The sequence below is a fragment of the Anomaloglossus baeobatrachus genome, chromosome 2, assembly GCF_048569485.1.
Source record: "Anomaloglossus baeobatrachus isolate aAnoBae1 chromosome 2, aAnoBae1.hap1, whole genome shotgun sequence".
Taxonomy (NCBI): Eukaryota; Metazoa; Chordata; class Amphibia; order Anura; family Aromobatidae; genus Anomaloglossus; species Anomaloglossus baeobatrachus.
The window spans coordinates 424,043,213-424,055,915 of record NC_134354.1 but is presented as its reverse complement, the minus strand read 5'-3'; the positions used below and the strand labels follow the sequence as shown (position 1 = coordinate 424,055,915).

Below are 12,703 nucleotides of genomic sequence, written 5' to 3'. Positions count from 1 at the left end.
TCTGCTGATCAAGGCACCCTCTCAAGAGGCATGCCAACACAGCCCCGACGCTTCTCTGGGGGCTCTCCAGAGTTTCGGGTGGATCATCAATTTTCCAAAGTCAAATCTGACACCAGCCCAATCGCTGACATATCTTGGCATGGAGTTTCATACCCTATCGGCGATAGTGAAGCTTCCGCTGATCAACAAGCGTTCACTACAGAAAGGGGTGCAATCTCTCCTTCAAGGTCAAGCACACCCCTTGAAGGGCCTCATGCACTTCCTGGGGAAGATGGTGGCAGCAATGGAGGCAGTTCCTTTCGCGCAGTTTCACCTGCGTCCTCTTCATTGGGACATCCTACGCAAATAGGACAGGAAACCGACGTCCCTCGACAGGAACGTCTCCCTCTCTCAGGCAACCAAAGCTTCCCTTAGGGGGTGGCTTTCTTCCCACTTCATTATCGCATGGGAAATCCTTCCTACCCCCATCCTGGGAGGTGGTCACGACGGCCGCGAGTCTGTCAGGGTGGGGAGCAGTCTTTCTCCACCACAGGGCTCAGGGTACGTGGACTCAGCAAGAGTCCTCGCTTCAGATCAATGTTCTGAAGATCAGGGCAGTGTATCTTGCCCTAAAAGTGTTCCAGCAGTGGCTGGAAGGCAAGCAGATCCGAATTCAGTCGGACAACTCCACAGTGGTGGCTTACATCAACCACCAAGGCGGAACACGCAGTCGGCAAGACTTGCTGTCTCAAGGGCCGTTTTTCCATTTGAATTCTGCGGCCCTCAACCTGACACTGTGGCCATTGAGTCCTAGATCTAGCGTCTTCAGGATTATCTCAAGAGGTCATTGCCACTATGAGACAGGTTAGGAAACCAACGTCCGCCAAGATCTACCACAGGACGTGGAAAAATTTCCTGTCGTGGTGCTCTGCTCGGGGTTTTTCTCCCTGGCCTTTTGCCTTGCCCATTTTTCTGTCCTTCCTTCAATCTGGACTGGAAAAGGGTTTGTCGCTCTGCTCCCTTAAGGGACAAGTCTCAGCGCTCTCTGTGTTTTTTCCAGTAGCGCCTAGCCAGACTTCCACAGGTATGCACGTTCCTGCAGGGGGTTGTCACATCGTTCATCCTTACAAGCGGCCGTTAGAACCCTGGGATCTGAACGGGGTGCTGATGGTTCTTCAGAAACCACCATTCGATCCAATAAGGGATATTTCTTTCTCACGCCTTTCGCAGAAAGTGATTTTCCTAGTAGCAGTCACTTCACTTCGGAGAGTGTCTGAGCTAGCAATGTTGTCGTGCAAAGCCCCTTTCCTGGTGTTCACCAGGACAAGGTGGTTCTGCGTCCGGTTCTGGAATTTCTCCCAAGGGTGGTACCCCCCTTTCATCTCAATCAGGATATCTCCTTACCCTCTTTTTGTCATCATCCAGTTCACCAATGTGAAAAGGATTTGCACTGGTTAGATCTGGTGAGAGCACTCAGGCTCTACATTTCTCGTACGGCGCCCCTGCGCCGCTCGGATGCACTCTTTGTCCTTGTCGCTGGCCAGCGTAAAGGGTCACAGGCTTCCAAATCAACCCTGGCCCGGTGGATCAAGGAACCAATTCTCGAAGCTTACCGGGCTGCCGGTTCCCTCAGGGCTCTAGGCCCATTCTACCAGAGCCGGGGGCGCGTCCTGGGCTTTGAGGCACCAGGCTACGGGTCAGCAGGTGTGTCAGGCGGCTACCTGGTGGAGCCTGCACACTTTCACGAAACACTATCAGGTGCATACCTATGCTTCGGCGGATGCCAGCCTAGGTAGACGAGTCCTTCAGGCGGCGGTTGCCCACCTGTAGGAAGAGGCCGTTTTACGGCTCTCTTACGAGGTATTATTTTACCCACCCAGGGATTGCTTTTGGACATCCCAATTGTCTGGGTCTCCCAATAGAGCGACAAAGAAGAAGGGAATTTTGTTTACTTACCGTAAATTCCTTTTCTTCTAGCTCTAATTGGGAGACCCAGCACCCGCCCCTGTTTTTTTGTGTACACATGTTGTTCATGTTGTTTGGTTTCAGTTCTCCGATATTCCTTCGGATTGAATCTACTTTACACCAGTTTATAATCTTTTCCTCCTTCTTGCTTTTGCACCAAAACTGAGGAGCCCGTGGGAGCACGGGGGGTGTATAGGCAGAAGGGGAGGGGCTTAACACTTTTAAGTGTAATACTTTGTGCGGCCTCCGGAGGCATAGCCTATACACCCAATTGTCTGGGTCTCCCAATTAGAGCTAGAAGAAAAGGAATTTACGGTAAGTAAACAAAATTCCCTTCTTTCTGATCAAATATTAAGACTATAAAGACTGACATTAGGATCAGAATTAATGCGTTTCATCTTCTAGTGATTTATAAGCAGAAAATCACTCCATAATAGAAAATGGGCGGAAGAGGGAGACTGAATTCTCCAGAAAGCCGGAATGGTACTGTGTTATGGTTTTCTCTTACTTTAGAAATATTGTTTTGGTTTTTTTTCCCTTAATGGCAGGCTTCATGTGGCGTAAATAAGGACATCTCCATCCTGCAGTGTCATGGGGAATCGGATCCTATGATTCCAGTTCGCTTTGGCACTCTCACCTCAGAGAAGCTGAAAACTGTGGTGACCCCAACAAAGGTCCAGTTCAAGTCATACCCTGGAGTCATGCACAGCACCAATCAGGAGGTAAGGGTGTGTTCCGCCGTAAGGTTACTTACACTGTGATCACCAATTCTGTTCCATTCTGCCTTATTGGAGGATTCCTGTGCTCATAGAATTAAGTTAATTATACATCATTATTTTCTTTATCGTTCCTTTGGGAGACCCAGACCATGGGTGTTTAGCTTCTGCCTCCGGAGGACACACAAAGTACTACACTTAAAAGTGTAGCTCCTCCCTCTGAGCTTATACACCCCCTGGTAGCCAGTCCTAGCCAGTTTATTGCTTTGTGTCAGGAGGCATACATCCACACATGCATTCTCATCTGATTTGTTTGACTTTTGGAAAGAGTTTGAAGAAAAGCGGGTCCATGTCTGGACTCCCGGCATGTCCCTTCTCACCCCACTGTGTCGGCGGTGTTGTTAAGGTTGATTTACAAGGCTGCAGCCTTACATGCCGCGCTCCTTCACCATCCCTTCTGGGCTCTGGCTTGAAGTGGGAGCCAGCACGGTCTCCATGCCTGGCAGGAGTCCGGTCTCCATCCACAGCCCCTTGAGGATTCTGTTGGACCGGAGCACTCATCCCCAGGGACATGGCCCTGCGTCTCAGCAGCTAAGTACCTGAGACGTTTATGTTGGGGGTCCCGATTCTTTATTGTAAGGGGAGAGTATGCTGTATGTGATTGTTTTAACTTTTCCGGCGGGTTCTCTAGCTTTTGCCTGAGAACCGCGCCGATGGTGCCTGCTTGTCGGCCTCGCCGCTTAAATTTAGGCCCCGGCTTCGCCGGAGGCCTAGTTTCATTTTCCTGCCCTCGCATGTCACTCATGCAGAGGGACAGGTTCGGCTCCTCCCGGCGGCCGTTCTACACTGAAGAGGGACACTCCCCACTGCTGGGGCGTCCCTCCTTCCCTGCAGGTCTCTATAGCCCTCCAGTTCCCGCTCTTTTATAGGAACGCCCTCTTCTCAGGCAGAGTTCACTCTGCTCTGGGACATCCTGCATTCTGCATCTCTGCTGAGGTGCTGCGACTGGGGGACCGGGCTTCGGGATCTGGAGGGCACACAACACCGCGCTCAGCGGTCTGGTAAGCCACAGCCGGTCTCCGGTTGTGAACCTCTGTATATTCTCCCTGGGGTTCATTCTCTGCAAAGCCCCCACTCCAGCAGCATGTCTCACACAAGGAGCAAGGCTCCAAAGCTTTATTCTGCATGCACTGCATGTAAGCGCCTGCTGCCTGAGCCGAGCATTTATCCACACTGTGATGGTTGCTCCAACTTGGCGGTGCCACAGCCTGGAGTCTCACACCCAGTGGTCTCTCAGGCTGCTGCTGCACCTGTGACTGAACCCCGGGCCTGGGTAGAGTCCTTTTCTAGGTCCATATCCCAGTCATTTGCTGAGTCCATGGGACTTTTGTCCAGGACTTTGATGAATATGCATCAGCCCCCCTCACAGGGTGCCTCTAATACTCTTGACAGAGGATTCCTATTCTCTGACCTCCCTCCATCGGAGCTCACGAAGGATTCATCATCTGAACCCAGACCCCGTCCTTCTAAGAGAAGGCGCAGGGTTTCCTCCCCCTCCCCATCCCACGGCTCTGTCTCAAGATGAGGAGGATGCCCTCACTGGGGGCTCGGAGGCTATGTATCCCTTCGATTTCTCTGAGGGTGACTCAGATCTTAGTGATTTGATTGCTTCTATTAATTCTGTGCTGGATCTCAATCCGCCAGTGTCAGAGGAGCAACCCTATCTGGCAGAAAAGCACCAGTTTACCTCGCCTAAGAGAGTGAAGAGTGTGTTCTTTAACCACTCCAGTTTTCAGACTGCTGTGACCAAACCCAGGGCCTGTCCTGACAAACGCTTTTCAAAGCGTGGTTCTGATGACCGTTTTCCCTTTCCACCTGAGGTGGTCAAGGAGTGGTCTCACTCCCCAAAAGTAGACCCCCCGGTGTCTAGGCTCTCAGCCCGGACCGTTGTCGGTGGCTTACGGCACCTCACTTAAGGATTCCACTGACCGTCAGATTGACCTTCTGGCCAAATCTGTGAATGAAGCTGCGGGGGCCGCGTTTTCCCCGACTTTTGCAGCAGTGTGGGCTCTCAAAGCCATCTCTGCTTCTCTAGAGGAGATGCATTCCCTCACCAAGGAATCTATGCCTGAGATGGTTACCTTAACTTCTCAGGCTTCAGCTTTTTCATCTTATGCCATGTCTGCCATGCTAGAGGCTGCTCACCGCACTGCGGTGGCTTCAGCTAATTCTCTTGTTATCCGCAGGATTTTGTGGCTTCGAGAGTGGAAGGCAGATGCTTCTTCCAAGAAGTTTCTTGCTGGGCTCCCTTTTGCTGGTTCACGGCTGTTTGGTGAACAGCTGGATGAAATCATTAAAGAAGCTACTGGCGGGAAGAGTACTTCCATGCCACAAACCAAGACCAGGAAACCCGCCCAGGGTAGGAATCAATCGAGGTTTCGTTCCTTTCGTTCCTCCAACTGGTCATCCTCTAAGCCTTCCGCCTCGTCCGCTAACTCAGCCAAGGATCAGAAATCCAACTGGCACCCAAAAGCGCGTCCGCAGAAGACCGCAGGAGGTTCTGCCACTAAGGCAGCTTCCTCATGACTCTCGGCCCGCTCCAGCCACGTCCTTAGTCGGTGGCAGGCTCTCCCACTTTGGCGACGCTTGGTCTCAAGTCTCCGATCAGTGGGTGAGAGACATCATATCTCACAGCTACAGGATAGAATTCTCTTCCAGCCCGCCAAACAGATTTTTTCTCTCAACTCCCCCCTGCTCCAAGGCCGCCGCCTTCTCGCAGGCCGTGGCGTCCTTGCAGGCAAACGGAGTGATTGTCCCAGTTCCCGCTCAAGAACGGTTCAGAGATTTTTACTCAAATCTCTTCCTAGTTCCAAAAAAGGACGGTGCCTTCCGGCCCATCCTGGATCTCAAGCTTCTCAACAAGCATGTCCGGGTGCGGCATTTTCGCATGGAGTCTCTGCGATCAGTCATTGCCTCTATGACCCAAGGGCATTTCCTGGCGTCCATCGACATCAGAGATGCCTATCTACATGTGCCAATCGCAGTGTCACATCAGCGTTGGTTACGTTTTGCGATAGGAGAGGATCATTTCCAATTCGTGGCTCTCCCCTTCGGGTTAGCCACGGCCCCTCGGGGTATTCACCAAGGTCATGGCGGCAGTGATTGCGGTCCTGCACCTCCAGGGGTTAGCAGTGCTTCCTTATCTGGACGACCTTCTGGTCAAGGGTCCATCCAGCGCAGACTGTCAGCGGAGTGTTTCGCTCACTCTCGCCACCCTAGCCAAATTCGGGTGGATTGTCAATCTTCCCAAATCCACTCTGACTCCGACCCAGAGCCTCACGTATCTAGGGATGCAGTTCGAGACTTTGCCGGCACTTGTGAAGTTGCCCTTAATCAAACAGCAGTCTCTCCGGCTAGCGGTGCGCTCTCTCCTGAGGCCCCGCCGTTATTCCCTCAGGCGCCTGATGCAGGTGCTGGGTCAAATGGTGGCCTCCATGGAGGCGGTTCCCTTTGCCCAGTTCTATCTGCGTCCTCTGCAGCTGGACATTCTCAGCTGTTGGGACAAGCGGCCTTCCTCCTTACAGAAGTTAGTGGCTCTGTCGCCACGGACCAGGAGCTCTCTTCAGTGGTGGCTTCGACTCCTCTCCCTGTCCCAAGGGCGCTCCTTCCTGACTCCGTCCTGGGTGATTCTCACCACGGATGCCAGCCTATGCGGCTGGGGAGCGGTACATCTCCACCACAGAGCACAGGGCACTTGGACTCGTCCGAGTCAGCCCTTTCAATCAATGTGCTGGAAACCAGATATGTGCTTCTAGCTCTCCTAGCCTTTCACCACCTGTTGGCGGGCAGTCACATTCGAGTCCAGTCAGACAACGCGACAGCGGTTGCCTACATCAATCACCAAGGCGGGACACGCAGCCGCCTGGCAATGTTGGAGGTCCAACGCATTCTTCAATGGGCGGAGGACTCCAAGTCCACCATATCCGCAGTCCACATCCCTGGCGTAGAAAATTGGGAGGCAGATTATCTCAGCCGTCAATCCGTGGACGGTGGCGAGTGGTCCCTGCACCCGGCAGTGTTTCAGTCAATCTGCCGCAAGTGGGGCACTCCGGACGTGGACCTAATGGCATCCCGTCACAACAACAAGGTTCCGGTTTACGTGGCTCGCTCCCACGATCCTCAGGCCTTCACCGCGAACGCTCTGGTTCAAGACTGGTCCCAGTTTCGTCTGTCCTACGTGTTTCCCCCTCTAGCTCTCTTGCCCAGAGTCCTGCGCAAGATCAGAATGGAGGGTCGTCGAGTCATCCTCATTGCACCGGACTGGCCCAGGCGAGCTTGGTATCCGGACCTGCTCCAACTGTCCGTGGAGATGCCGTGGCATCTTCCGGACCGTCCAGACCTGCTCTCGCAAGGTCCGTTTTTCCGCCCGAATTCTGCGGCACTCAAATTGACGGTGTGGCTCTTGAGTCCTGGATTTTGACGGCTTCTGGTATTCCTCCTGAAGTCATCTCCACTATGACTCGGGCCCGTAAGTCTTCCTCCGTCAAGATCTATCACAGGACTTGGAAAATTTTCCTGTCCTGGTGTCGCTCTTCCGGCCATTCTCCTTGGCCATTCTCGTTGCCGACCCTTCTGTCTTTTTTACAGTCCGGTCTGCAGCTAGGACTGTCCCTCAACTCTCTCAAGGGACAAGTCTCCGCTCTATCAGTGCTGTTCCAGCGGCGTCTCGCCCGGCTGGCTCAGGTCCGCACCTTCATGCAAGGTGCGTCTCACATCATTCCGCCTTATCGGCGGCCCTTGGATCCCTGGGACCTTAACTTGGTCCTCACGGTATTGCAGAAACCCCCTTTCGAGCCCCTTAGGGAGGTTTCTTTGTATCGTCTTTCTCAAAAGGTGGCCTTTCTAGTTGCCATAACTTCTCTCAGGAGAGTCTCTAATTTGGCTGCGCTCTCCTCGGAGTCACCTTTTTTGGTTTTTCACCAAGACAAGGTAGTTCTCCGTCCGACCCCGGACTTTCTTCCTAAGGTGGTCTCTCCCTTCCACCTTAACCAGGATATTTCCTTGCCTTCCTTCTGTCCGGCCCCTGTTCATCGCTTTGAGAAAGCGCTGCATACTCTAGATCTGGTGCGTGCTCTCCGGATTTATGTGTCTCGCACCGCTGCGCTTAGGCGGTGCACCTCTCTTTTTGTGCTAACCACAGGGCGGCGCAAGGGTCTCTCTGCTTCTAAGCGGACCTTGGCCCGTTGGATTAGATCGACCATTTCGAACGCCTACCAGAGTACTCGGGTGCCTCCCTCGCCGGGGATCAAAGCACACTCGACCAGAGCTGTCGGTGCCTCTTGGGCTTTTAGGTACCAGGCTACGGCTCAACAAGTCTGTCAGGCTGCCACTTGGACTAGCCTGCATACCTTTTCGAAGCACTACCAAGTGCATGCTCATGCTTCGGCAGATGCGAGTTTGGGCAGACGCATCCTTCAGGCGGCTGTCGCCCACTTGTGAAGTTAGGCTCCGCCTACTTCTTAGTTTTTTCTGTTTATTCCCACCCAGGGACAGCTTTGGAACGTCCCATGGTCTGGGTCTCCCAAAGGAACGATAAAGAAAAAGAGAATTTTGTAACTTACCGTAAATTCTTTTTCTTATAGTTCCGTATTGGGAGACCCAGCTCCCTCCCTGTTGCCTGTTGGCAATTTTCTTGTTCCGTGTGTTATCACCGGCTGTTGTCGTGGACAGAGTCTCCGGTTGTTGCGGTTCTTACTCGGTTCTACTTGTGGGTGGCTATTCTCCTTCAGCTTTTGCACTAAACTGGCTAGGACTGGCTACCAGGGGGTGTATAAGCTCAGAGGGAGGAGCTACACTTTAAGTGTAGTACTTTGTGTGTCCTCCGGAGGCAGAAGCTAAACACCCATGGTCTGGGTCTCCCAATACGGAACTATAAGAAAAAGAATTTACGGTAAGTAACAAAATTCTCTTTTTTGTTAGGTTGGTCCACCAGCAATGAGTTGCTAACTAGCTGTGCCAGCAATCAGTTGTAATCTATTGTGTTCAAGCAAGTTTGCACCACTGCTACATAAATTAAAGGGGCTCCTCACTATGATACTGATAAAACTTCAATAGGATAGATCATCAATATTAGATTGGTGGGGGTCTTACATCTGATCGATCAGCTGTTTTCAGCGATGACTGGATGTAAGCTGCACTGAGCATAATGGCATCATTATAATTGTTTAGTGGCTATGCTAAGATCTGCCACACAGCTCCTGTTCATCTAGGTCTGCTGTTGTTCCCCATTAATATATTGATTATATCCAGCCGCCATAGCTGATCCATGGAGTTGCTGGGTGTCTGACCCCTATTAATCTGATATTGATGACTTATCCTCAGGATAGGACATCAATCTCATAGTTGTTGGAAGAGCATCGTACGTGTTGTGATGGTTCACACAATTTTTTTTTGTATATATATATATATATATATATATATATATATATATATATATATATATATATATATATATATATATATATATATATATATATATATATATATATATATATATATATATATATATATGAGAAACTAAAATCCTTCTTTATATTTCTCATTTTCTAACTTTGTTAAAAAAAAAAGCTTTTTTGCATAACTGTATAACAAGACCTTCCATAGTTCTTGGCTATCTATGTAATGGACACAAATTAATGATGTCACACACTACAGCCTCCCACACACTGTATAATAGACATATGAAACAGACCCTGAATAGCCATACCCTGCTGTGGACACAGATTGTACCACTGTTGCTCACTGATTTTTACCTGGAGCCACATATAATCCATAAAAATAGTTCTCCGTGAGATCTAATACACACATCAATTCAATGTACATCATGTATGCAAATTGTCTGTATGGATTAAAGGGAACCTGTCAGGTCCAATATGCACCCAGAACCAAGAGCAGTTCTGGGTGTATATTGCTAATCCCTGCCTAATTGTCTCTGTATACACTAGCATAGATAAAGGGATCTTTAGGGTACCTTCACACTTAGCGATGCAGCAGCGATCCGACCAGCGATCTGACCTGGTCAGGATCGCTGCTGCATCGCTACATGGTCGCTGGTGAGCTGTCAAACAGGCAGATCTCACCAGCGACCACTGAACAGCCCCCAGCCAGCAGCGACGTGCAAGCGACGCTGCGCTTGCACGGAGCCGCCGACTGGAAGCTGCAGAGACTGGTAACTAAGGTAAACATCGGGTTTGGTTACCCGATGTTTACATTAGTTACCAGCGCTGTGTGCAGAGAGCAGGGAGCCGCGCACACTGAGCGCTGGCTCCTTGCTCTCCTAGCTGCTGTACACATCGGGTTAATTAACCCGATGTGTAATGCAGCTACATGTGCAGAGAGCAGGGAGCCGCGCACACTGCTTAGCGCTGGCTCCTTGCTCTCCTAGCTGCTGTACACATCGGGTTAATTAACCCGATGTGTAATGCAGCTACATGTGCAGAGAGCAGGGAGCCGCGCACACTGCTTAGCGCTGGCTCCTTGCTCTCCTAGCTGCTGTACACATCGGGTTAATTAACCCGATGTGTAATGCAGCTACATGTGCAGAGAGCAGGGAGCCGCGCACACTGCTTAGCGCTGGCTCCTTGCTCTCCTAGCTGCTGTACACATCGGGTTAATTAACCCGATGTGTACAGCAGCTACATGTGCAGAGAGCCGGAGCCGGCAGCACAGGCAGCGTGAGAGCTGCAGAGGCTGGTAACTAAGGTAAATATCGGGTAACCACCTTGGTTACCCGATGTTTATCTTGGTTACAAGCTTACCTCAGCTGTCAGACGCCGGCTCCTGCTCCCTGCTCGCTTCATTTGTCGCTCTCTCGCTGTCACACACAGCGATCTGTGTGTCACAGCGGGAGAGCGGCTTTGAAGAAAACGAACCAGGGCTGTGTGTAACGAGCAGCGATCTCGCAGCAGGGGCCAGATCGCTGCTCAGTGTCACACACAGCGAGATCGCTAATGAGGTCACTGCTGCGTCACAAAAAGCGTGACTCAGCAGCGATCTCGGCAGCGAGCTCGCTGTGTGTGAAGCACCCCTTAGAAAAAGTATTTCTAAAGATCTTTTATCTTATGCTAATGAGCGAGGGCACTAGTCTCAAGGGTGTTATATCCCTCGACTAGCCGCCTTCTTAGCATGATAGTACACCCACAGGGGTGTACTAACATGCTATTCAATGCAAAGTCACCAGTGTTCACTGTGAGCGATCTTCTGAATGCCCCGGCACTTTCAGCTTCAGAGAGGTCTACTGGGCATGACTGGAACGCGTACACCTGGCTTCATACTGCGCATGACCGGAAGTGCCCGGCATTCAGAAGTGCGGCCATAGAGAACACAGGTGGCGGCACCGCTGGTGATGGTGCATTGAATAGCATGTTGGTACACCCCTGTACTGCTCGTGGTTCTGGGGGCATATTGGACCTGACAGGTTCTCTGTTAAAGGCGTTGTCCTCTGCCAGGACAATCCAAATTTTAATATAGTCCCCCTAGTAAAAAAACAAAACAAAACAACAACCTTCACTCTCGGGGTTCCAGTGATTATATCAGCTCCATGTCTGTGTGGATTTGCTTGATATTGGCTGTAGAGCTCACGTGGCTGAGCACTAAGGGGCTGATATTGGGCTGCTGTGCCCTCATGTTTTCCGCTTGTCCAATATATGTCTGAGGGAGCCTCACGTGGCATAACCATGTTACGTGAACCCTCCTACCGACAAAGCAATAACATCACTGGAGCGGCGCTTGTACAGGACATATCTAAATTTTTATTGTACCAGGGGGCCAAATTCATTTAAAAAGAGGTTATCCAGGTATTGGACAACTTCTTTCAGGCCTTTGAGTCTTGTAAGCCTATAATTTTGTCTATTTTTTTTTTCTTTTAGGAAATGATGGCAGTGAAAGATTTCTTGGAGAAAGTGATCCCAAAAGTGTAACTCACAAATGGTTCCACTGCAGGAGAAATGCCTCTCGGCCTGACCTCCAGTGTTTCTTCCCTGAGCCCGTGTCCTCTTACCCACCCACCCCCACTCTGCGCTGGTTTATGATAAAAGTATTATCTGTCCTGCCAGATGTGATTGGAGCTGTTTAAGGTACAGGGTGGGGGTTGCTGCTCCTACACTCATTCCACAATCCCTGCAAAATAAGAAAGGCAGGTTCTGCCATCATTGCTGCTGCTTTTTCCGATCCTTGTAGTGTTACATTTCATATTCTGCTGTTACAGGTCCGTATCTAGTAGCAGCGGGAAGCCACCATATACCTCAGAGGAGCAGCTGAGTATTGAGATGTGAATGTACCTTAAACACTCCGTCCTTTCAGGAGCAGAGCTCAGGCCCATTACAGCTGGTACTGTGCCCCTATGTAGGTATTTTCACAGTCGTCTGTCCCGACTCCAGACAGATGCTATGCTTCTGGCCTTGCATCCATATTCTCTGAGCTCAGATTGTGTCCGTGTAAGGCTCAGCATGCACTGGGAAGAGAGCAGTGTACCTAAGTCAGCAGCATTTCTGTCATATTTGTTTTTTTATTCACAATAAAAGCCTTCTACCCTTTTTGGTCTGCTCATTTTACACTTGGATAACTTTTAATTCATAGACGATTATCGTATTTTTTGGTTCATAAGACTCACCGGACTATAAGACACACCCCAAATTTAGAGAAAAGAAGGGTGAAAAAAATGAGGCAAGTCTTAGAAATCAGTGGTGTCTTACAGAAGGGGGGTGGCAGCGGTGGTGGAGCGGGTTCACAGGAGACGGGGGCGATGGTGGAGCAGGGAAATGCTACGGTGGGTGTCCCAGAAACTGGTGGTGGCTGTTCTGGGGCTGTGGGCAGTGAGGGCTTCAAATAATGGTGCTTGGAGTCGGCGCGTGCGTAGATTGAGCTCTCGCCTCAATGACAAGCCGAGATCTCATCTGCGCACGCTCTGCCTCTGGGCGCCATTTTTCTTAAGCCTGCTGCTGGGAGATCAGTGGGCCGAAGGCGACTCATGCGCAGATGAGATC

The 12,703-nt window shown here is 50.8% G+C and overlaps 1 protein-coding gene across 1 annotated transcript in view; it reads left to right on the top strand.

Moving 5' to 3' along the window:
- Positions 1-12,253, top strand: part of LYPLA2 (lysophospholipase 2) — a 45,884-nt gene extending 33,631 nt beyond the window's left edge. The window contains exons 8-9 of the mRNA XM_075334153.1: positions 2,493-2,666; positions 11,588-12,253. Coding sequence (XP_075190268.1) covers positions 2,493-2,666; positions 11,588-11,638 — 225 coding nt within the window. The 3' untranslated portion in view covers positions 11,639-12,253. The remainder of the gene's footprint in view (positions 1-2,492; positions 2,667-11,587) is intronic.
- Positions 12,254-12,703: the final 450 nt, after the last annotated feature.